The sequence below is a fragment of the Cydia pomonella genome, chromosome 8, assembly GCF_033807575.1.
Source record: "Cydia pomonella isolate Wapato2018A chromosome 8, ilCydPomo1, whole genome shotgun sequence".
NCBI classification, from domain to species: domain Eukaryota; kingdom Metazoa; phylum Arthropoda; class Insecta; order Lepidoptera; family Tortricidae; genus Cydia; species Cydia pomonella.
This window is the reverse complement of record NC_084710.1, coordinates 5638562-5661457: the sequence shown is the minus strand read 5'-3', so window position 1 is coordinate 5661457 and position 22896 is coordinate 5638562. Positions and strand designations below refer to the sequence as shown.

The following is a 22896-nucleotide window of genomic DNA, read 5'->3' as shown; positions in this document are numbered from 1 at the left end:
ATCCGCTGTGCTGTGCCCTACCACACAAAGCGTGATGACATTCACAATGCCCATACCTCTCTTTTGGACGTAGTTTAAGGACGTACCCGGGTCCAGAAATATGTAAGTTGGGTGACAGTATAATAAGTGGAAAAGGAGGCTGCATCAGTTGGCCTCAGCTGGGCGGAGCTGGAGGAGGCCGCGCTGGACCGTAAAAAATGGAAATCCATTCTGAGAGCCCTATGTCCCTGATGAAGGATAACAGGATACTATCATCATCATTGAGCTTATCTGATGATGGACGCTGGGGATAGCTATAGGAATTCTGTGATAAAATAATGCAACCGAATTGTATTTTGGTTTGTTAGAATTAGATAAAAGATTGTTTCAAATAGTTAAATTTTTGACCAAAAACTTATTGCTTGGATATTTTTTGCTAAGTAGGAGATTAATTCACAAATCTGTCCCGTGTAACACCCATTAAAATTTGAATTTGGTATTACAGCGCGAGAATATGATATATTTAATGAGTTTCCCAGTAGATCTTATTCTGACGCAGTACTGAAGGGCGTAAATAAGTGCTAATTTGAAATGGAATTATATTTGGAAATTAATAAGACAAATAGAAAGACACCACAGGGACCGATTTGACTAAACGTAACGGAAAATCATGTGGTTAGTGATAAGTTGCAATTTCACGGTCGAGGTGTCCACTAGCCTAGCCAGAGGTAATAATTTATTAATCGTTGGCCTAGAAAACTACACAGCGGCCTACCATAAGGATCGACACTGGCGTCACTACTGTTAAACCTGAATACACATGACCTACCAGAAACGGCGTCCAGAAAATTTGTTTATCCTGAAGACATTGCTTTAACCCACTAGCACAGCACTTTTATATCGTCGGAAACGCAACTCACCACAGATTTGAAATTGCTTAACTTGTATTTTAAAAAGTGGAGATTGGTACCAAATGTTAGTACCTAAACAGGGACTTCCACATTCCACCTAAGTAACAGTCTGGCCTCATACAATTCAATTTTTTTATTAGTAAATCAAAACTTCAGCGTAGGGTGTAATTCAAATTAATATTGTTTACAATCTGACTCCACAACACAGGCATAGCCTAGTGTGGCAGTCATAGGTTAAAGGAAATATTGTACAAATTTTGGTAAATAAATTATTTTTATTTCATTTTATTTATTTATTTATTAAATAATTTAATTCAGAACATAATTCCATGTAACATTATATTCAAAATAACTAAAATAAGAATATTATTTAAGATTAAAATTAAATATGTTAGTAACAATGGGTAACCTCATACACCCCCTCAGTAAACTTTGACGGTAATACTACGGTACGGTACGACGGCGTAACCTTAGACTGTCCTTACATACTGCTCCTATCTCTGTCAGTTGAGCAAGAAGCTAGGAACCCGCAACAATATTCTGCACGAGCCAACTGGAACTATATGGGGACCCAGCGCTCAGCGTACGAAGCACGTACGACGAGACTGAGCTTAGTTTATTCCACTGGCGAATATTGCGCACCCGTATGGCTCAATGCCGCAGTAGCGAAAAACCATGCTGTGCATAACCATACAGACCACTCCGACACAATGGCTGCCAGCTCTGAGTCACATTGCTCCGCCACATCTTAGGAGACAACAAGCCCTGCTGAAGGAAGCAAACAAAATTGCTTAAAATCCAAAACTGCCCTTCTTTTCGGAATTTTTCTGTCCACCCAGGATCCTACTCTTAAAATCCCGATATCCAGCGTATAATATGTCACATGAACTTAAAGAGAGCAGCTTTAACATCAATGATAAATGCACACACATGGATTGCTAACTTGCCCAGGGTATCCCATGCCAGCTACGATCCCACCCACAAACCGCAAGGTTTTCGGCTCCGAGACGGGAATGGTGCCAACTACTACTCAAATAAATAAATCTCCGCTACGGCCCGTCTTGTGTGCCTGTTTTTTGACTTTTTTCTGCTGTACAGCTGGCCTGCTACTTCGTAATGTACAATGTTGCATACAAATGGTCTAATTAATGTTTTTGTCTCCGCGAACAGGTCCCGTGTCGCGCGGGAAGATTGACTCTGCGTATAAATCGCCTTTTAATTACTTTTTGCGTAAACATTTGTTTAATCGGTCTGAAGTGCGCCGATACAAATGATTGATTATCGCTGTAATTCGATCAGGTTTCAATTACATTAGGATGGAAGAGTACAGAAATAAACACTTTAATATTTAGCAATGGTATAAATAATATATAATAATTTTGACATTCTGCTAGATCTAAAAACCTTGATCATGTCATGTTGTATTACGAGTTTTGAACATGTTCCAAAAAAAATGTAAGCACGTTTTTAAATTTGGAATTTTGTGTTTTTCTTATTTTGAGCAGACTACAGAGCACAAAATTAGGTACTTTTTACGTATTTTCTACTGGTGACTGACCTAGCTGACTGATGATTATGTGATAACAAATTGAATGAAACTTCTTGAGAAGATGAACGATGCTAAACAATATAGACATCTAGAGCAAAGCCCAACTGCGGAAGTACAGAAAACCGCAGCCAAATAACACTAGACCCTACTCACAGTGTTGTGTTCCTGCCGGTGAGTAAGGTTGCTAGAGCTCAACAATGGTGCGGAGTGTTAGGGTCGGCAATGCTCATGTAACACCTCTGGTGTTGCAGGCGTACATAGGCTACTGAAACTGTTTACCATCAGCGGGGCCGTATGCTTGTTTGCCACCGACGTAGTATAAAAAAGGCAAACTATTAAAATATTCGTTTAAATAATGTACAAATGTGAAAAGCTTAACTTCCATGTGTTTTTCCCTTCGTAAAAGGATGTATCTGACTAGGAAGCTCATAAGTAAGATAACTCTTTGTTTTGGCAACGGTTAACGGGTGTCCTTAAGGCCGACAGTTCAGATAATTCGTCCCCAGGGTGCCAACACTCGGGGTTGTTCAGTGGGTCGGACACGTCGCACTCAAATTATAACACCCTGTATATTTCACGAGGTTTATAAGGGACTAGGGCTTCATTAGACTTGTGTGTTTAGTTTTTTGAGGAATTTTATGGTGTTTGTTGGCCTATAGATTATTTACTTTATTTATTTGTCTCCGATTAATAATATTATTATTACCCACTGACAACATTACATATATCCTTACCTTAGAGGCATAACAAGTCAATTTTTTGTGAGTTTCGGTATTTTACAGTATCGTACATAATTTCGGATGCCCCATCGATCCAAAAAGTGTATTTATCGATAATACCATACATTTCAAGTTTTTCAAATATATTTTACTGTAAGAGCATAACCCTCTGAAAATCATTTTGATGTAAGGGAAATACAGCAGGTGTTAAATAAATTCATTTTAAGATATGTCCAGAAAGTTCAGTGTTCTGAGCCCGCATACAACATTATAATGCAAGGCATATTGTAAGGCATTTTACTGTATGTCCGGACTAAAACTTAAAATTTCCATATGTTAAAGTGCATTTAAACGGATTTGTTATTGCTATAAAAATATCAAAAAATATTTCATAGATTATTTAATATAACTGTTTCTCCATGGATTTTAAATGAGTTTATATTAATTCTTTAGTATTTTTTCGAAAAAATATACTAACTAAAACCTCCAAAAGTAACAAACAATAATGTCAAATATATTTGCTATTGATCAATAAAAACTGTGCTTGAAACCTCTTGTGTATCACCTTATGTTGTTTCAATAAGCTTGTATTAAAACTCATTTTGACACAAAACCGCCTCTCCTGTAAAATTAACTAAAATTGCGCTTACAGTATAATATCTCTCAGGTGCGGTTATTGTACAAATGAACCGGTTGCTTAATTTATAAGTATTGGTCGTTTTTTCAGTTATAAAATGAGAACGATATTTATTCCTATAATCGAAATATACAGCAGTAAAATACATATATTACGCAATAAATATTAATACAAAATGAAAGGAGCGACGACACCGATCATGTAATTTTACAACTGTCATTATACATATTATATATATTTACACATATTATAGTATCTAGACAGGTAAATAATACAATTACGATTAGGTAAGTCGACACCTCCGCTGGGAAATAGGATGTTTTATTGGAAAGGAAACTCAATATCTCCTTTTTTCTGATATCTTAAAATGTTTTGGACGAAATTATTTTGGTACTTCGAATAAATTGATTGCAAACAAAAAGATAATGAAATTGAGTTCAAAATAGATAAGAGAGTATTTTATGATTTTAATCGTTTTACTTTTTATTTACTTTTTAGAAGACTTGCAAGCCCACGTCTATTGCACTTAAGGCATATAAATTTAAATTAAATTAAATTTTATATAAATTACCGCAGATAAAATATATATCTAAAGCCTATTTTAAAATGCTTATAATCTGTTGGCCATAGGCGGAGACGAATAGGTACATGATCTTTGTTAAAGTTGTTTTAAATAATACAATGTCTAGTTTATCTAGTATGCACTTGGTGGGTTAAGCCTAGAAATTTATAATACATAACCTTTTTCCTACGCAAAAAGCGAGTATATTTCCTAAAACTTTTAAAAAATCTCGTTCTATTTTATTCAAACAATCTTGTTCTATTATTTTATCGCTGTGAAAAGTTCGCGTTAATGGAATGTAAATAGAAAATAAATGTATTTGAATTAATTAATGGTAGCTGTTATAAATTACGATTCCAGCTGTTGCTTTAAAGCGTCCTAAACAGGACGCAGACAAAAAACTACGTGTCCCTTATGATATAGAATGTTTATATATATATATTATGTATGTCAGTATCGTAGCAAGTGGAAATCCGTGGTCTCTGCCTACCCCTTCGGGAAATAGGCGTGATTATATGTATTTCAAAGTAAAGAAATATCTATTTAAGACATGCAGTAATAAATTAGCCACCTATATTTTTAGAAATGATATATACGTTACAAAACCAATTAACTTTAAATAGAAATTAAGAAAACTTTTCGTATGGTTTTTTTTTGTTTTCATTTACCGAACAAAAGTTACGGTTAAAATTACCTAGCTAATTTGTTTTCAAATGTTCTCCAAAAAATATAATAAAACCTATAATGTTTCATACATAAATATGCTCCAGGAGTTGAGTAGTAGTAGCTGTAAAATATTGGAAACTAATTTGTTAGCACCTTATATATGCATTTCAGGCATCATACTTGTATGGCGCAGTCAGTAGGATGAGTACTTATAAAAACCTATATTCGACGTTTTTAAAATTACAATTCGTATTCTGGCTAACCGCATATCCTCTTTTTTGTCCCACTACGCATAACATCCGTAACAGCGTGTTTGAGTTTGCGACTTGTTGCGCGACAATATGGTACAAAATTAAATGAGTCTTGCAATGGCTGCTACGGGTAACCCATAGTAGGGGTTTTTTTTTAAAGTAGCTTTAACACTGATAAATTCATAATCTGGGGCCCTATTCGCTGTGCTAATCTTAATTAATCTATTTAGACTGAATCATCTATGGATATATATGTTTATATCTTTAAGCATGGTACCAAGTTTTTTCATTTGGATGGCCTCCTCAGCCTAGTCAGTGGTAATTCTGCCTAAGAAACTGGAGGTTCTGGGTTTGAAACCTGATAAGAATATTTATTTGTATTTATATGTGAACAGATATTCGTCTCTGTTCCTGAGTAATTGATATTGTGCATCTATACGTGTATTTATACATATATGTACTGTATTCAATATCATTAATTACGTTGTTTAGTTTAGCTTACTGTGGGACCAAATTGATTTGTGTAGGATAGTCCCATAGTCGTTATTTATTTTTATATAATGAGATAGCCTATATAGCGTAGGTATGCCTTGTGTTGAGAAGCATAATTTCGCTTATTATTAAGAAATTAGTAATGCTACATATTAAAAAACGAATTAATTTTAAAAGACAGAAACGTTGCTGTCAAGACTTCTTTGAAGACTCGACATTTACGGATTTCTACCAATTACAGGTGAAGTGCGTGTGCTTGGATTACAACTAATCAGTTAGATGAAGTTTCCCAAGTTCCGGAGAGTTCACACGGATGCTGCGAGCGCCGCCCCCAGGGCGGTGGTGGGCGGGTTTTCTCCGCGCCTATATAAGGCTTGCATGCTTCAAAACTTAGTTATTAGAACCAATGCGCGCGATCATATCGGGACAGGAGCCGCTCAGTGTTTTCCCGCGCTCCTCTCGGCTATCAGGTAAGTTGATAGCGTAAAACTTCGGGCGAAAAATATTCATGGAAATGTGTGACACGATCACGTGCCGGGTTAAATTAAACGTGCGAGGTGACGGGTGCTATCGTTTATTTTTAACTTTTTATTGTGAACGTGGTATAATTATTTTACGTTTGAATGTAAGGTTTATCAGGACAGGGATTAAAAAGTTTGCATGTTCGGCGTATAAGTATTCCTCGAAACTAGAGAGCATTACTATTCTTAGTACATTTTTTATATACAATTAAAGAAAAAAAAAAATGGAATGAATATGGTTGTATAACGAGGACCTATGTAGGTAATTTTGAATTCGGTGTACTGGTATCATACTATGCAAGGAAAAATCCAGAAAAAAAAGTTTAACAAATATGTTTCTTTACAACAGGATTATCACAAAAAACATGAATAACAGCTTATTAAGTTATTTCCTATTTGAATATACTATTTTTGTTTAATAACATAATAAGGAATACACTTGGCTTCATTTTAATTTAAGTAACAAAATACCGATAGAAAAGTGCATTTGAAGAGTTTCAGGAGTTTTTAAATTAATCTGTGGTGTATTTGATTAAATTTATGGGTTCATATAAATAAAGTTGGTTGAAAAAGTTTTAAAACTAGCATAGCGTTATTACTAAGTTTATGTTGTTTTTGTATCTATAAAAATTTCTATCTCTATCAAGGAAAAGCAAATTTCTATCAAGGAAAGGTAGAAGTGTAAAAGGAAAAACATTTTAACGTACAAGGAAATATACCCAACTCTCCGGCTCCGATTTGATTTATTTTAATATATGTTACGGAGTAGTCTAAAATAACAGACACATATTTTTCCGCCCAATCTCAACCTATGTATAGGGAGAAATTGTCCCAAAGTACTGAAAAGTGACTAAATCCTAACTGCTGTAGAGAGTTTTGTTCAAAGATTCAAAGAGATTATTTGTTCAACATAGGTAAATTACAGGATGTTAAATAAATGTTACAGTATTACTATGTCGACATACTAATTTAATAATAATACACACCTAATTATAATAACACAGACAGACAAACTATACTCGTAATAGTCAGGGTTGTTATATCCAATATTTCTTAATATAATTTGATAAAAGTCAATAGTCAATACATTTTATTTCATAAATCAGTCAAAATAATAAGCTTTCTCGTTCAGAAAAGTTTTTAAATTTCTTTTAAAAACCATGTCTTTGTCCTTACATACTAATATACTTGGCGGTAACTTATTGTGCATTTTGAGAAACATTCCAAGTACATTTTTTTGTAAGAATGCCGTGTTACTTGGCACTATTTGTAAGGACTTTAATTTATTTTGAAGGCAAACTCTTTTAAGTTACTAAATAGTTAGGCAAAATTGGCCATTATATAAAGACATACTTATGTAAGTATTTTTAGACATAAAAAAAATGGTTTACATGACTCACTTTCTTGGATACCACAAATTGTTCGTATGCGTTTCTTTTGGGCTTTAAATACATATTATTTATTGCTAGAGTTTCCCCACAATATGATACCATACCTTAAATTAGAAGTTACATAAAAATGATTGGTGACGATTGATTTGGTTTTTTTTTTCAAATAGAGCGTATGAATACATTATTTATTACTTATATCAGTTTGTATTTCTCACGTTAACTTATTATCTATACTTAGTCCTAAAAAAATTGTTATGTCCGTTTTTTACTTTTTGTCCGTATAAACTAAGTTTATATTGATAGATTTGGTTCTTTCTAAAGTTAGATGACTCAAATTCCTCTTTTTTCGTACTGGGAGACATTCTTTTAATTTGTGTAATTTCAAGACAGGAAGTTATTACAATTATCATTTATACCTACGAGTAACAATAATTAAAACAAATTATTTCTACAGGATGAAATTCAATCGGTGATCATGAGTTGAAAATATTCATTACAAACCTAATGCAATTTACTTCACTATCTAATTAATTACAGATAATGATATCATTAAAATTAATAACAGCAACGTGGACACCCTACTTTTATCGAAGAGTCCATTTTAAAGCAAATTTATTTTACATTTATAAACTTAATCCGTGTTAGGTTACATAGAAATTTCCGATAAAATTAAATTGAGTTATTCATCAATTAAGAAGCCTAAACCTAAGCCTGCACCTAACAAACGTCTCTTTTTGACCCAGTGGTTGACTGGTAGAGAATGCCTTAAGGCATTAAGTCCACCATTTGTACTTAATATTTTATGTGAAATATTAAGTATAAATAAATTTTACTATTTTATCACTTTTCATCGCTGCAGCTAAAACGAATAAAATGGTTATTTTCATTTTCGCCATATAAACAACACAATAAAGCGGGCGTCTTGTTTGCCACAATATTCAATATTGGGCTCTATTTGCCGATAAACAATAAATTTTCATTCATTTCCTTTATCATCTTGTCATTGTTATCTTGTTGTTTACCGTGATACATGTGATAAATACCTACACAAATGTTAAAGTTATACGTCAAGAAAAAAAGGTAAATCGAATAGAAAGGCAAAAAGGATGCATATAATAAGATTTTATGCTGAAATGTTTTTTAGCTAAAGGGTTAAACGTGAACGGACAATAACATAGTTAAATTAAGAATCATAAGAATTGGTTTAAAGTAGTGTCGGTATTTTTAATGTGTTTTAAGTGTTTGTTTAGTCTATACTTTTTACGATCATTTTTGATGAGTGGAACTAAAAATAAACGCTGCTATTAATAGTTTTTAATTAATATTGTCTTTAGTCTTTCTTTAACGAATGATAGAAATAAAACAAAAAATATTGTATGCGTGATTTTGAAACAAAATAATTTTCCGAAGATTTCGGATCCTTTATGGCACTTCTCTGATCATGATGTATTTTATTGTCAGACTGTATTTAAAAAAAAAAAAATTTAAATGTAAATCAACAAAAATAGATTTTCCATGAGCTTGAAAGGGTCAGGCGAAATTGAAAACGTATGTAGCAGGTAAGAGCATTCCTCTGCTACTTTCCTGTTCAATATAATAAATTACTTCCAGCCGTCATACATGAAATATACTTATTTTCATTATGTCGATCTTGTTTATTCGTGTCCAGATAGGTATAGAGATGTGCACAAAAAAGGATGGCCTTAAATATATATATATTTAAGACTTTTTTAGAAGCATGACCAACCATTTAACATTATAACATCAATAGTTGTAGATTTGTATCTTAAAGGTATAATATATTCTCCGGGGTGAGAACCTGGTGATCTGTAATACAGTACATATACCTAGTTCAGACTCCAGTCTCTCATAAAGGATCAAAACGTCATATCTTACTTTATTATTTAAACCGTGAAATTGTTACAAATTCTTTGTGAGCTTTTTTTTAAATTATTATCATAAAAAATGTGGTTTTTACTTTGTGAGTTTTAGATACTTGTTGGCACAGCACATGCCGTCTACTACTACATCACGGACTATATGACGTAGACATGCTAGGAGTTTTAATTGTGGTCTGCCGACACACTATAGCCATCTACTCTCTTTCAGATTCGCTTATCACACCTATTTATGAGTTACTTATAAAAAGACTTGTCTGTGCTAATATTTCGTTTATTTAGTCAAGTTATATTACTTGTGAAGTTGTTGGTGTTGCGTGAGTCATTCTCAATTTCTTCTTTTATAGTGTCTACAGACCAGTCGTCCCTCGAGCTCGAGGGACCTTCAGTACTAAAACTTGATTACATAGTAAAACATGTTTAGTACTATTCCCAAGTCAGATGCAGCCTAATACTGGTGTCGTAACATGGCACACTCGAATTTTTTCCCGCATAATTGGCTGACGGCCTTTGATTGATTAATGGTGAAACCTACTTTCAGTTTCGAGTTGATTGCTGTAACAAATACGAAATATTAGTATGCAAATACATCATGGGATGAAAAATATAGGTACATAAAGTACGATAAATATGTTATGTATAGTAAAATGAAATCGTAAGCAGTTATTATAAAACCAAAAAAAAAATTCTTCTTGTAATTATTAATTTTGTGGTACATCAGATTTGTATTATAATAAATAACAGTGATAAATAAATTACTTAATAGTTATTAGATTAGATAAAGATTGTTAACAAGGGATGGAATGGAGCCTTTCACCCGCGTTAAATAATCTACTTTTCGTTTCGAATACGAGGAGAGTAAAATATAGTGTATTAAAATAAACATGACTAAGTATAAACTTACTCAGCACTTCTCAAGGGTATTTTCATTTAATAATTTAGGTAAAATAATTATTTATGAAATGGGGAGTTAAATATCAAAATGGAAACTGTCCAACAAAACTGTTTAAAATTAAATTTTAATTGCTTATCGTAAAAAAAACGTATTTGGGACGTACAATGCTCTAGTGCAGAAACGTATCACTTTCTGCACACTTTATAGAACAACACTGATGTTCACTTGCAGAACATGAGAAAAGAAAAGTAACTTTCGGTGCCTGTAATTCATCTTGTACCTATAAGCGCTGCAAAATATTCTTTTTGTTTTTGACATTACGTGTGGCTGGTAATTTGGAGTATGACTCAATACAGTTATCATATTTTAGCGAAATATTCCAGACACGCATGAGCTTTTAGAAGTTTAATACACGCCATCTATATGTAGAAAAATGAAGGCTATACAGACCTTCTGAAAGAATTTACCTTCATTTTTACTTACTTAATGTGCAAACTAGTGAGACGTGTCGGTACGATTAAGGCAACAGTCCAAGATTTAAAAGTATTACCAAAGTTTAATAATAAGTTTTTGGCAAAAATTTCATTTTTGGTACAAGCTTTTATCGCTGACTGTACTTTTTTCCACAGGCAACTAATAGTCATCGAGACAATTCTAAAAACCCCAAACACAATTAGGTTGCGTTATTTTATCACAGAGTTCCTATGGCTACCTCCTGTCTCCATCATCAGATCAGCTTAGTGGTACCATAATTTGCATTGTCACCCGACTAACATATGTATGCAAATTTTCAGCTTCATCGGAAACTGGGAAGTGGGTCAAATTTAACTTGCAAGATTTCTCCCATACATACTAACAGGGCAAGTTAAATAAAAGCTTGTAAAAATATTGACGTTGACGTGGAAAAATAGATGACGTCACAGGTTATAACAGCCAAAGTATCTGTCGTGAACAGGAAAAAAGTGCAGTTCAAAATTTATACGTACTTTGCGTTTGCTCTCTATTTGTTACTAATTTTGGCGGCCACACAGACCTTCCTATGATGACAACAAATGCTGAAGTGACGTCACTTAATTTGTAATACGTAATCAGTCCTCTAACATAAAACATAACAGGTTTTCCTCTAACGAGGCGGTAAGCTTTATATATTGTAGCCCCTATGTTTTGCCAAGGACCTTACCGCCTCTAATTACTCGTTTTAGGTCTAAACGTCTATAAATAAACTACCCTTTTTACATGCTACTCATACCGGTTTAGGATATAAAAAAATAATTACTTGCCTACGAAGTTTTGGAATACTTTTTGAAGGTGTTACGAAACGTTCAAAAATGTACTCATTTTTAGGGTTCCGTAGCCAAATGGCAAAAAACGGAACCCTTATAGATTCGTCATGTCCGTCTGTCTGTCCGATTCTGTCACAGCCACTTTTTTCCGAAACTATAAGAGCTGTACTGTTCAAACTTAGTAAGTAAGTGGATGTATTCTATGAACCGCATTAAGATTTTCACACAAAAATAGAAAAAAAAAACAATAAATTTTGGGGGTTCCCCATACTTAGAACTGAAACTCTAAAAATCTTTTTTCATCAAACCCATACGTGTGGGGTATCTATGGATAGGTCTTCAAAAATGATATTGAGGTTTCTAATATCATTTTTTTCTAAAATGAATAGTTTGCGCGAGAGACACTTCCAAAGTGGTAAAATGTGTGTACCCCCCCCCCATAACTTCTAAAATAACGGAATGAAAAATCTAAAAAAATATTATGATATACATTGCCATGTAAACTTCCACCGAAAATTGGTTTGAACGAGATCTAGTAGACTTTTTCATACGTCATGAAATTAAAAAAACAATTTTTTTTTTCACAAACTCATACGTGTGGGATATCTATGGATAGGTCTTCAAAAATGATATTGAGGTTTCTAATATCATTTTTTTCTAAACTCAATAGTTTGCTCGTAGTGGTAAAATGTTGAACGAGATCTAGTAAGTAGTTTTTTTTAATACGTCATAAATGGTACGGAACCCTTCATGGGCGAGTCCGACTCGCACTTGGCCGCTTTTTTGATCCTGTATTCGTTATGCCAAATATGTAAGTAATATCTGAATTAAAAATATTTTTTTTTAATTTTATATACAATTTAATTTAATGTTTTAAAATATTCTTATAATTAATTTCATTCAGATTGCATTATTTTAATTAAAATATTCAATGAAATGTATAAATTTAATCGTCATTCAATGTCTCTATGTTTAAATTTAACTATGGCAATTTTGTATTCTTAACTTTGACCGTTCTTAGAGCTTTCAAAAACTTACTGGTTGTTATCTTGTTGTTATCCGATTCCTCAACGACTATTCACTTTGCCACTTTTTGTATTCCTTGCAATTTGGACAGTAAACCAGCGTAACACGTGAGATCAGCGAAGATTTTACAAAAGGTGATATATAAAGAGTTGTAGATACTGCCGCAAATGCATAAGACGCTGGTCACTTTTTTTTCGTATATAACATTTATCAGCTTATAATTTACATAGTTTGTGTTTCTACTTATTAAAAGTCAAATCAAAATGTTTAGTAAAATAATTTCATTTGTTACCTGGGTGAATCAACTTTTTTTGTTTTGTTATCCTGTCCCGTTGTCCAAGGGACAACAGTGGCACAGTTTGTTTGAAGAGACGTTATATACCGTTCTATTAACATGCTTAGTAGGGGGCCCATTGGACATTGGTTATAACGACCACAAAAACGCAAGTTTAATACATTTAAGTACCATAAAATCAGTATTTCAATGAACTTTTGTCCCCTGGACAACTAATCGTAACCATGGCAACGAGTGAAGCTAAAAAGTTGATTCTCCCACCTAGTTAATAGGTCTGATTTGCAGATTTCGTAGAAATCAATATGAATAAAAATATTTTTTGTGAAAATAATATTGATTTAATAATCCTTTTATCACATCTTTATGAATAAGTCTTCGTACACGTCTTTGAGACGCAGCTTCATTGTGTCCCCCATATTGCCCTGTCTATTCGATTTCTAATAACTTAAAGCTTTAGACGGCAATCATTTTCTGCTATACAGTTAAGTAAAACTTCAACTAATTTAAATCAGGTCAAAAATGATTATAATATATATAATTTTAACATGCATTCATATAATTTGCATCGAATTATACCAGTTATGCATGTGTTTCAGTTTGGCCTTATGGTTGACTGTTAGAGAATTGCATTTGGCCATTTGAACATTGTTGTATTATTATTGTATTATTTATGTGCAATTAAGTTAAAAGAAATAAATAAATGATATTTAATTATTTAGTGACAAGTAGTTAAATAACAACAATAAATAAAATTATAAAAATTATTTCAATGCAATTTTATTTACAATAACAATATACGTAATAAATATATATATTACAATGCTGATACGTTGTGCGAGAAAGCCGCCAGTTCCAGCCGAAAAATATTAGTCTTCAAAGTATCTATGATAAAATTTACATGTTAAAAAGATCACAACGATAATTCACGACATTGAAATTTCGTTGTCGTGTTGTCAGTCGTGAAAGTGCAAACCCTTTCCGATATAAGGGTAACATGGATAAACATACCTACAATTTTAGAAGAAAAAAGATGGAATAGAAATGTTGCCTATCGTTTGGATTAGGGATTGAAACATTGACATGGTAAGCCGGCAGACATTTACCGTGTCAGTCCTAGGTCTTTTCCGCCAGCTGACGCATTTCAGTTTTTCGTTGTGCTTTGATTTTTGTAAGTATCAATATTGAATATCCGGGAGACGCATATCCCAGACATAAGACAGCTAGATCGATTTTTCGCCTCCGAAAACCCCCATATAGCAAATTCATCGAAATTGTTAGAACCGTTTCCGAGATCCCCGGAATATATAAATATATATATATAAGAATTGCTCGTTTAAAGGTATAAAAACATCTTATTTTATACCTTTAAATACACATACATATCACAAACCTTATGTGCCTTATGTACATACATATCATTCAAATCATTGCTTTTGTATGATGAGCTTTTTATTACTTAGCAACGACGATCACAAATGATAAATCTTTAGTCGCGAACGGTAGACAAATAAAGTAGTAAGGATTAAGAGTCCACAGTAAGCTTGGTTCTCCATACAAACGTAGTTAGGCTCTCATTTTAAAACGATTGGCTAGATTGCTTGAAACTTTGTACTTACAATAGGATAAGGTATATCTATGCTTGTAATTAGTTTATATAGCTTGGATACAATGATTAAAAAAATACAGCTAACATAAGTTTTTCATACAGAACTTGTTTTTGGTCTATTTCGTTTGTTTTATACGCTATAGATATACTCGTACCTCATATCATTGTATGTGCAAAGTTTAATTACAATCCAACACGTATTTTCAAAATAAGAACGAAACTCCGTTTGGATGGGAAGGTGAAATTCGGCCGAGCTTCCTGCGGACTCTTAAATTTTACAAGATAAAAAGTTCCTACCCTAGGATTATCAAGTACTCACGGTCAGATTGATAGTTATGTAATAGTACATTATTGCAGAGGCCGGGAAATGGCAATTCGTGGATGAGTTTCAATTTTGTTGGACGACGCGTAGCGGAGTCCGACAAAGAAGACGAATCCACGAATTGCTGTTCCTGCCGAGGCCTATACAGTGTTTTTCTCCAATCATGCGAGGAAGTCAGGTAAAATAATCATAATTTAAACATGATCCATTACTCAAATCGAACCTTCGCATCAAAAACGTCAAAATCAATTTCCCTCTTAATTACCTATTTTTTTAAGCACAACTATTCTGCCATTCAGTACCATTCAATATAATTGTGCAATATAAGACGTATTTGCACGCATGAGATCCTTAAAAAAATATAAAAATTATATAGTCTTTGATTTTATTAAGCAGTATTCAGACGATCGTCGGTCTTACACGACTCTATCCTATAGCTTGAAATGACACTGACCGGGTCGTGTAGACGCGGCCTGCAGCTATATTAATTGGCTGTATGCGTTTTTCTAAGTGGATACATGTTTTTAAAAAGTAAAAAACAATACAGTAATAACTTTCCCGTCCGCTAAAACACGACAATAATGGTTTGAATTTTTTTTATTTGTGTTTGACCATAACGAAGAACTTTCTGTACAATTTTTGCTACAATAAGGTGAACATTTCCGAGTATATTGGAGAAAATATAATTTTCCATTCATCAAATTCAATAAAATAACTTGGAAGTACTTCCAAGTTTTATTATTAAAACTTAACTTGTCGCAGAATAAAGTATATTTACCTACCGGTAAGGATTGTCGTCATCAAATGCCATTATCACCGCCTTTGTCCGGTCGAAAATGTCAGCTAAGTAAGTAAACAGTGGGTCGTTATTTTCTTAGGTATCATATTGCTGGCCAGAGCAATGGAGCTAAGAAGCAAAGGCTCGGGTCATAACTAGTATATTTTGATTGTGAAAAAAGAGTAATATACAAAGAATTATATAATAATATTTCCATGACTTATATTGACATCTATTTTACCTTATTTATCTTATTTTCTATCAAAGACCTAAGGACTTGAATCCAACCTTGACCGGTATATAAAGTGCATCCGTATCCCGTATCCGGGTTACACATAGTGAAAGGCAAATGCCATAAAACATCAAAACGCGGGGATGATAGGAGTCCCTCGAGCAAGCCAATGTAACGTGGAAACAGATAAAATGTGTCAGAGGCGAAGAAATGGTATTAAAATACGCGTTTTATGTACTTTTAAACGCTTTTATCATATTTTTTATAATCTGTCTCCGTTTCGCTCCAGACATAGTCTACGTAACTACCCCACTGTCCACAGTATACGAGTATTTAGTTTGTTTTTGAGAAATCTGGGTCGGTCCCATTTGATTTCAATTTGACTGGCACGTTTCACTTCTAAGGACTTATCTTGGAATCAACACTTCCTGTTAACTTAGAGACCCAATACAGTAATAAAGTAATACATAAGTATCTTAAATATAACTGCGGGAAAGTTTTGTGAATGAAACCTTTTCTCTCCCTGACAATTTCTAAGAAAATGTTGAACTTTTAGTTTACCACAAAACAGGATTTCGTAATCACATTGTAAAAATAAATTTATATAGACGTTGGACGCTTCGATAAAGCTTGGAAAAGGATAAAATTCCCGAGGTTTCTAGGAAAATGTCCCGTGGGAGCCAGGCCTAAGCCTAGTGTGAAATAAAGTGGCAACACTTGTACACTTTCCTTTGAAAAACGTTAGCTAACAAGACCCTACGTTACGTCCGCCAGTCGCTGTTGTCAACCCTTTCGATAACGAGGGCAATTATAAAAAGTTATACGAAATTCGACGAAGTTGCCAAGATTTTTATTATAATCACAAAATGTTTTACCTCTTATTAAATTAAAATGACCGTTAAACGGTTGGATTTTTGAAATATGTTGGCATAATTTGTTTAAGTATACCAAGGTGGTACCTACATGTTGTTTTCAGATCCATTAAAAACGCAATTCGTAGCCATTACATGCTCGGAGAAACTTGGTATCATATTTTTCAAGTGTATTACCATTCCACTTCGGTAACGTACCTACAATAAGTAAAAATTGACGTTTACGAATGAACGGTACGTACATATCTCCGTGAGAATTTTCGTCGTGTGGTAAAAATGCTTTTGCACACTTCTACATTTTACAGTTTTCTAAAACTCAATTAAGGTGGGTAAAATATTTCGTTTTAGTAGCTTTTATGAGTGATAACGTTATATCCACAAAAGAGTTTTTGGATCAAGGTTCCTATGAAGGTATTAACTACTTTTTAATATCATAAGATTAATTTTGCTTACATTTCCTGCTAATTCGTATGAAACTTTTATAGGTACTATTCTAGTGTTGATTTGCTGAATTGCATAAACGCAACAATTATCTGAAAAAAAAGATGTATATCTTGTTTTTATCTGTGTACCTACTTCTAGACAGATAGTAGAAAAACAATGGTTATAGCACTCTTTAAAGACGGTAGGTACTGCTAAAACATTATTAAGCGTAAAATGTTAAAACGGGGTTTTAATTTTGTATAATTTTATTATTTTAGTGAAGCGTTTACGACAAAACCATTTGCCTAATAACCACGCTTTAAAGATAATTTTTCAGTAGACTCGCCACTTTTCTGCCTGAAGATGACTTTGAACTATGAAACAGGATTATTCAGTCTGTTTGCAGGGTAAGCACAGTAATAATTGTCACAACACCCACGAGAAGGTATTTTTGCGACATCGGGAATGGTTTCCGTGGAAATTTGTCCCCATTTAAAGAACAAATATAGCAATACTTAAGGGACGGCTGTGTTTATTCAAGAACAACATATAATAATAACCATTACTCTCTATGGATGTAAATATTTTTTATTTATTTCTGTTAATAAAAGTAAATACAAAATTAAAAAAGTGAAATACGAGGGTAGTTTTATGGCAGCTAAAACATTTGGCACGTTAAGATAACAAATCTTTGCGCATGTAATTACATAATTATTGCTTTTTACATTAGCAAATTAGAAAAAAAAACATTGACCTGTTGTTTAAACATTGTTGTCTGAAGCGACAAATGTGGTTGACCTTTTCGAATAATTAAATTGAACCAATAACCGAATGTGGTCGTGCGTAATGTAGATAGCCCAAAACAATCAATTATCGTAAAGTAATAAGTTAATTCGAATCACGCACTATTACTTACTTAAGCAAGTTGCGATGCGTTGACTAGCTACTGGTATCTATAAGTTACAACGAAATATATAATAAAAAGAGTTTTTATTATAGTTAGTTAAACGCTTGACGCTGATAAAAATATTATAATACGTAATGCAATTTTTCTGTTCTTATACCGGTTGAAATTTTAACCACCAGCCACACTCAGTGTGGTGATTAGATAGGTCATACTGAACAACTTTTATTATGGAACCAATGATTAAATCACGATTTTTTTTTTTGTTTTATTTATATATATGTTAACGGCACCAATCATGGAACATTTAAGAGAAAATTTGGAGTGTTTTTGATATTTCACCGACACCTGTAAATTTTTTACCGCTTTACGTCTTAAAAGTTGAATGTCCAATTCGTCCTTTATGTTTTCTATGTATTTAATGAAAGCTACTGCAATTGGTTTGAATATTATTAACCAATTAAAACTGTGGTTTTTTGCTGCAGTCGTGGAATGTATGGCGCCATTCATTTTCAAAATAACAAATATCAATGTACAATTTAACTTAAGCAGCTCTCTGGGTCTTGTTTATGGTAAAATGTTGCCAGCGATTAAAAACTGATGGTAAATACTTGTTTTACAGGATTTGTCTATACCATTCCATTACTGGTGCCTGTTCCATTATAGGGGTGTTTACTATATATAATTGGCTAAGTCGGGCTACAATTTGTGCATATTATGTAATTTTTAATTTAGAATTGGATACAATTGAGATGCTAAATGGCTGAAGTCAACTGAAAACAATGTAAGCAAAGCGACACATTCTTTATTTCTTATATGAAATCGTAAGAGTAGCGAGGCTGTACTTCAATGATGTTGTATTTGCCAAAGGAATAAATATATTCGTAACACGGCCGTATATTTCTACATTTTTTTATACACAACTCCCTTTTCTTTATTCCTCAATCCCTTAAAAAAGGTTTCGTTTCGATGAGGCACGCGCTTTTGAATGGATATGAATAAATCACGTAATTCATTTACCTGCCATATTTCACCCGAAGGTTATTGCTTCCTTCGCATAGACATGCATAATGAGATGGACACAGATAACGTAAGCTACACCTGGAGCCCATTTCTCGAACGATATTAGACTAATATTATTAGTCCACGAACTGTCAAATCGTATGGGTTACCATGGCAACACACTAATAATATTAGACTAATACCGTTCGAGAAATGGGCCCCTGGGCCCATATAATAGTCAACATCAGCATCACGAAAGTAGCGGATCAGATTAGGCGTCAAAAGTATTTTTTTATAACTTGACAAAAAGAGATTTGTATTCTACTCGTAAATGTTGAATAATTAAACTTTTGAACGCGAACTGTAGAGAGTGTAGAAATAAAATTAAGTAAAATTGGCTAATTTTTAGGGTTCCGTACCAAAAGGGTAGAACAGGACCGTATTATTAAGACCCCGCTGTCCATCCGTCTGTTTGTCTGTCCATCTGACAGTTGAATTTTTCACAGATGATGTATTTCTGTTGCCACTATAACAACAAAGACTAAAAAGTACGAAACCCTCGATGGGCGAGTCCGACACGCACATGTCCGGTTTTCACAGTTCGCAAATGTCATTCTTTTTGTAAGTAGTAACAAAATAAGTTGTTACTGTAATGCAAATATTTCTTTTAGTTTATTTTTATCTTGCGCATCTTTATCGTAGCCGCATCTCGAGAATCTTTTTGCCTGAGTGGCCATCAGCCGGACAAAAAGAAAGGAGAGCATTGTAGCAACCTTTGTCTAGAAGTATATATTACCATTATTATATTTACTAGTGGCTTTGTGGGCTCTAGACTTCGCGAACCCGCATGGCTCCGGCATTTTAATAAAATACAAAAACTGAATTGATAAAATAATTATATACAATTGCTGAAAGAAATTTTTGTCGCGAAGCGGATGAGAAATGTGACCTGAAGAGAAGAACTTCCGGATATAATGTGTTTGTCAATAAAAAGAATTGGTAACCGAAAATTTTATTACAACCGAAAAAACTCCGCTTAAAATAGTAATCATATGTTTACATACAAGAAGGAGTACCTACAAGTACCGTAGCATAAGTACCGTAAAGTACCTACAAAAAGAGCTTACAAACGCACAAAATAATTAGTTCCGTTTTATTATTGGACAAACCGATTTTTCTTGATTATATAAAGAATACTAAAAAGCTCTGTAAATACTGTGTAAATATTCAAGACAAACAAGCTCTACCAATAACAAGTTAAATACTATTTTTCCATTTTAGCTTTATACGTAAAAAAAATCCATCAACAACCAAATGTTTTACTTCTAAACGTAAAATTCGACTTTCCTGGCCGCTGTCATATGCACAAAAGTACAAATGAAACATAAAGCATTTTACGCATACCTATTCTTATTTAATGACGCGTGACGCCATCTAGTTTTAAGGTTTTAAAACCTCTCTAAGAGCTAAAATACTTTATTGATAAATTAAATCTACTTTTGTGACTATAACTGCGGTTAGACAAGTCCAACTTTACGTTTTGAAATTATGAATAACAGTAGTTTACATTCGAAAAAAACTAAAATGTAGAAATAATGTTTTCATGTCAGCAGCTGGAACAAGGGTAATTTGCTGCTTAAAAACAGTGAGCAAAATCGCATTTTGCTCACTGAGTGAGACAAAATAACATTCAAGTGACCTTCATATTCGAATGTCATTTCAACGTGCGGGGCCTAATACAAGTTCGAAATATTTGGATTTTATTGTTTTTGTCCCTTTCACGTCATTAGCAAAAAGAAAGAGACAAAAAAAGTGTATAAGTAATTCAGCGATATATTGACGGTTTATAATAGACCCTCGAAATAAGGCAGACCGCATCGTTCCAAAACACCCTACGAGTCTTCATTCGTAATAATTAATTAATGAAATAAAAGTTTAAAATTTAACAAAAATACCATATTTTACGTATTTTATTATACAATCAAAACAATGTACTTATACAAATTTACGCAATTGTTACGCAGTAAATAATTCTACTTAACGACTTTTAACCATCTCTACTATAGTTGACAAATAGTAGTATCCGCAATTCGGACCGTATCTTACAAAGTTTTTTTTTAACAAAAAAAAGTTGACGATTGAACTGTCAATTGATGTTCGTTAATTCATTATTTTCGTATCATTTTATTGAAATTTCTTTCGTTTTGTTTTACTGCGATAATTAAAGTTAATTGTTAGAATACCTTCAGAAAACATGAGTGAAATAGTGATGAAGACGGATTACATTTTTTCAGGTTGTATTTTTTGATGGCTGACTGACGTGAAAAATTTTGTGTACTACACGAGATCAAAGTTATTTACATCTCGTGCGCTTTTGAGTCCCTTACTACGCTCAAGATTCTAAATTAGATTCACTCGCTACGCTCGTGAATCTATTATAGAATCTTTCGCTTGCACGGGACTCAAAACAAGCACTCGAAGAAATATCAAACTTTGCTCTCTTGTTGTACAAATAACTATTAATGTCATCTACAACATTGACGATTCTCGCGGCGTAGTATGGGGCTTTCAGTCTTCTTTATTGACTAGATTCTGGTTAAATCTATATTGTTATAAATAGTTAGCATAGTCCGGTGAAAGTCAAAGCTCGATGCCAGCCAATACCTTCCCATAAATGTACTTTTTACACAAAAGTTGGCCGTGTGTGACTGACGACTGAACGGCCGAGAGACTAGAAATGAAACGAGAAAGCGAAATGACAGGTGTCATTTGATAGACAGGTGTAGAACGCAGTGAACTCTATAGAGTATAGGTATAATTTATAGCACAGTACGAGGACATATAAAACTATTAGCTACGTGTGAAGTGCATGGTGGGGGTAAGTAAAGCGATCGCAGCGTATTAGGTGGTAAAAATTTCAACTAAGATAAATTCTTATTAATTTATATTGTGCTCGTCAGTTTGTTTTAGGTACTTTATATAAATATAAAAAAATATGTGACAGTGTGACAATTAATATTTTTTTTGACGACCAGTTTGGCCTAGGGGGTAGTGACTCTGCCTACGAAGCCGATGGTCCCAGGTTCAAATCCTGGTAAGGGCATTTATTCGTATGATGAGCATGGATATTTGTTCCTGAGTCATGGGTGTTTTCTATGTATTTAAGTATTTATAAATATTTATATATTATATATATCGTTGTCTAAGTACCCTCAACACAAGCCTTATTGAGCTTACTGTGGGACTTAGTCGATTTGTGTACTAATGTCCTATAATATTTATTTATTTATTTATTCAAAATTACTAAAGTTTTAAAATTACAATTGTATGGCATTAGTTAAGTAATAAATTAAAAACAATAAAATTATTTAGGAAATGAGTTCTCCAATATCGGTAGTCATTAAGGTAGAAAATAAATGAATTAAATAAAAGTTTTGCAAATGTTACATATTATGTGAGCTTTTTCTAGAAGTTAAGAATGGGTATAGTAAGTTATCCTTAAAAGATAGACATTCAACATCGCGGACTTTTTTGTAGACCCATGAAAGAGAGTCAACCCCACTATACATTGTGTTGTTATAGCTCAAACGGATTAGGCAGCGTTATCGATTAAAGCTCCTAGCCAGCGTGATTTTTCCCGACAACATCATCATATTTCAACCAATTTACGCAAAACCTTAAC

General features: G+C 33.3%; 1 protein-coding gene across 1 annotated transcript in view; it reads left to right on the top strand.

Moving 5' to 3' along the window:
* The first annotated feature begins 6152 nt into the window (after positions 1–6152).
* LOC133520427 (short neuropeptide F) overlaps positions 6153–22896 on the top strand; it is a 108998-nt gene continuing 92254 nt past the window's right edge. The window contains exon 1 of the mRNA XM_061854826.1: positions 6153–6236. Coding sequence (XP_061710810.1) covers positions 6173–6236 — 64 coding nt within the window. The 5' untranslated portion in view covers positions 6153–6172. The remainder of the gene's footprint in view (positions 6237–22896) is intronic.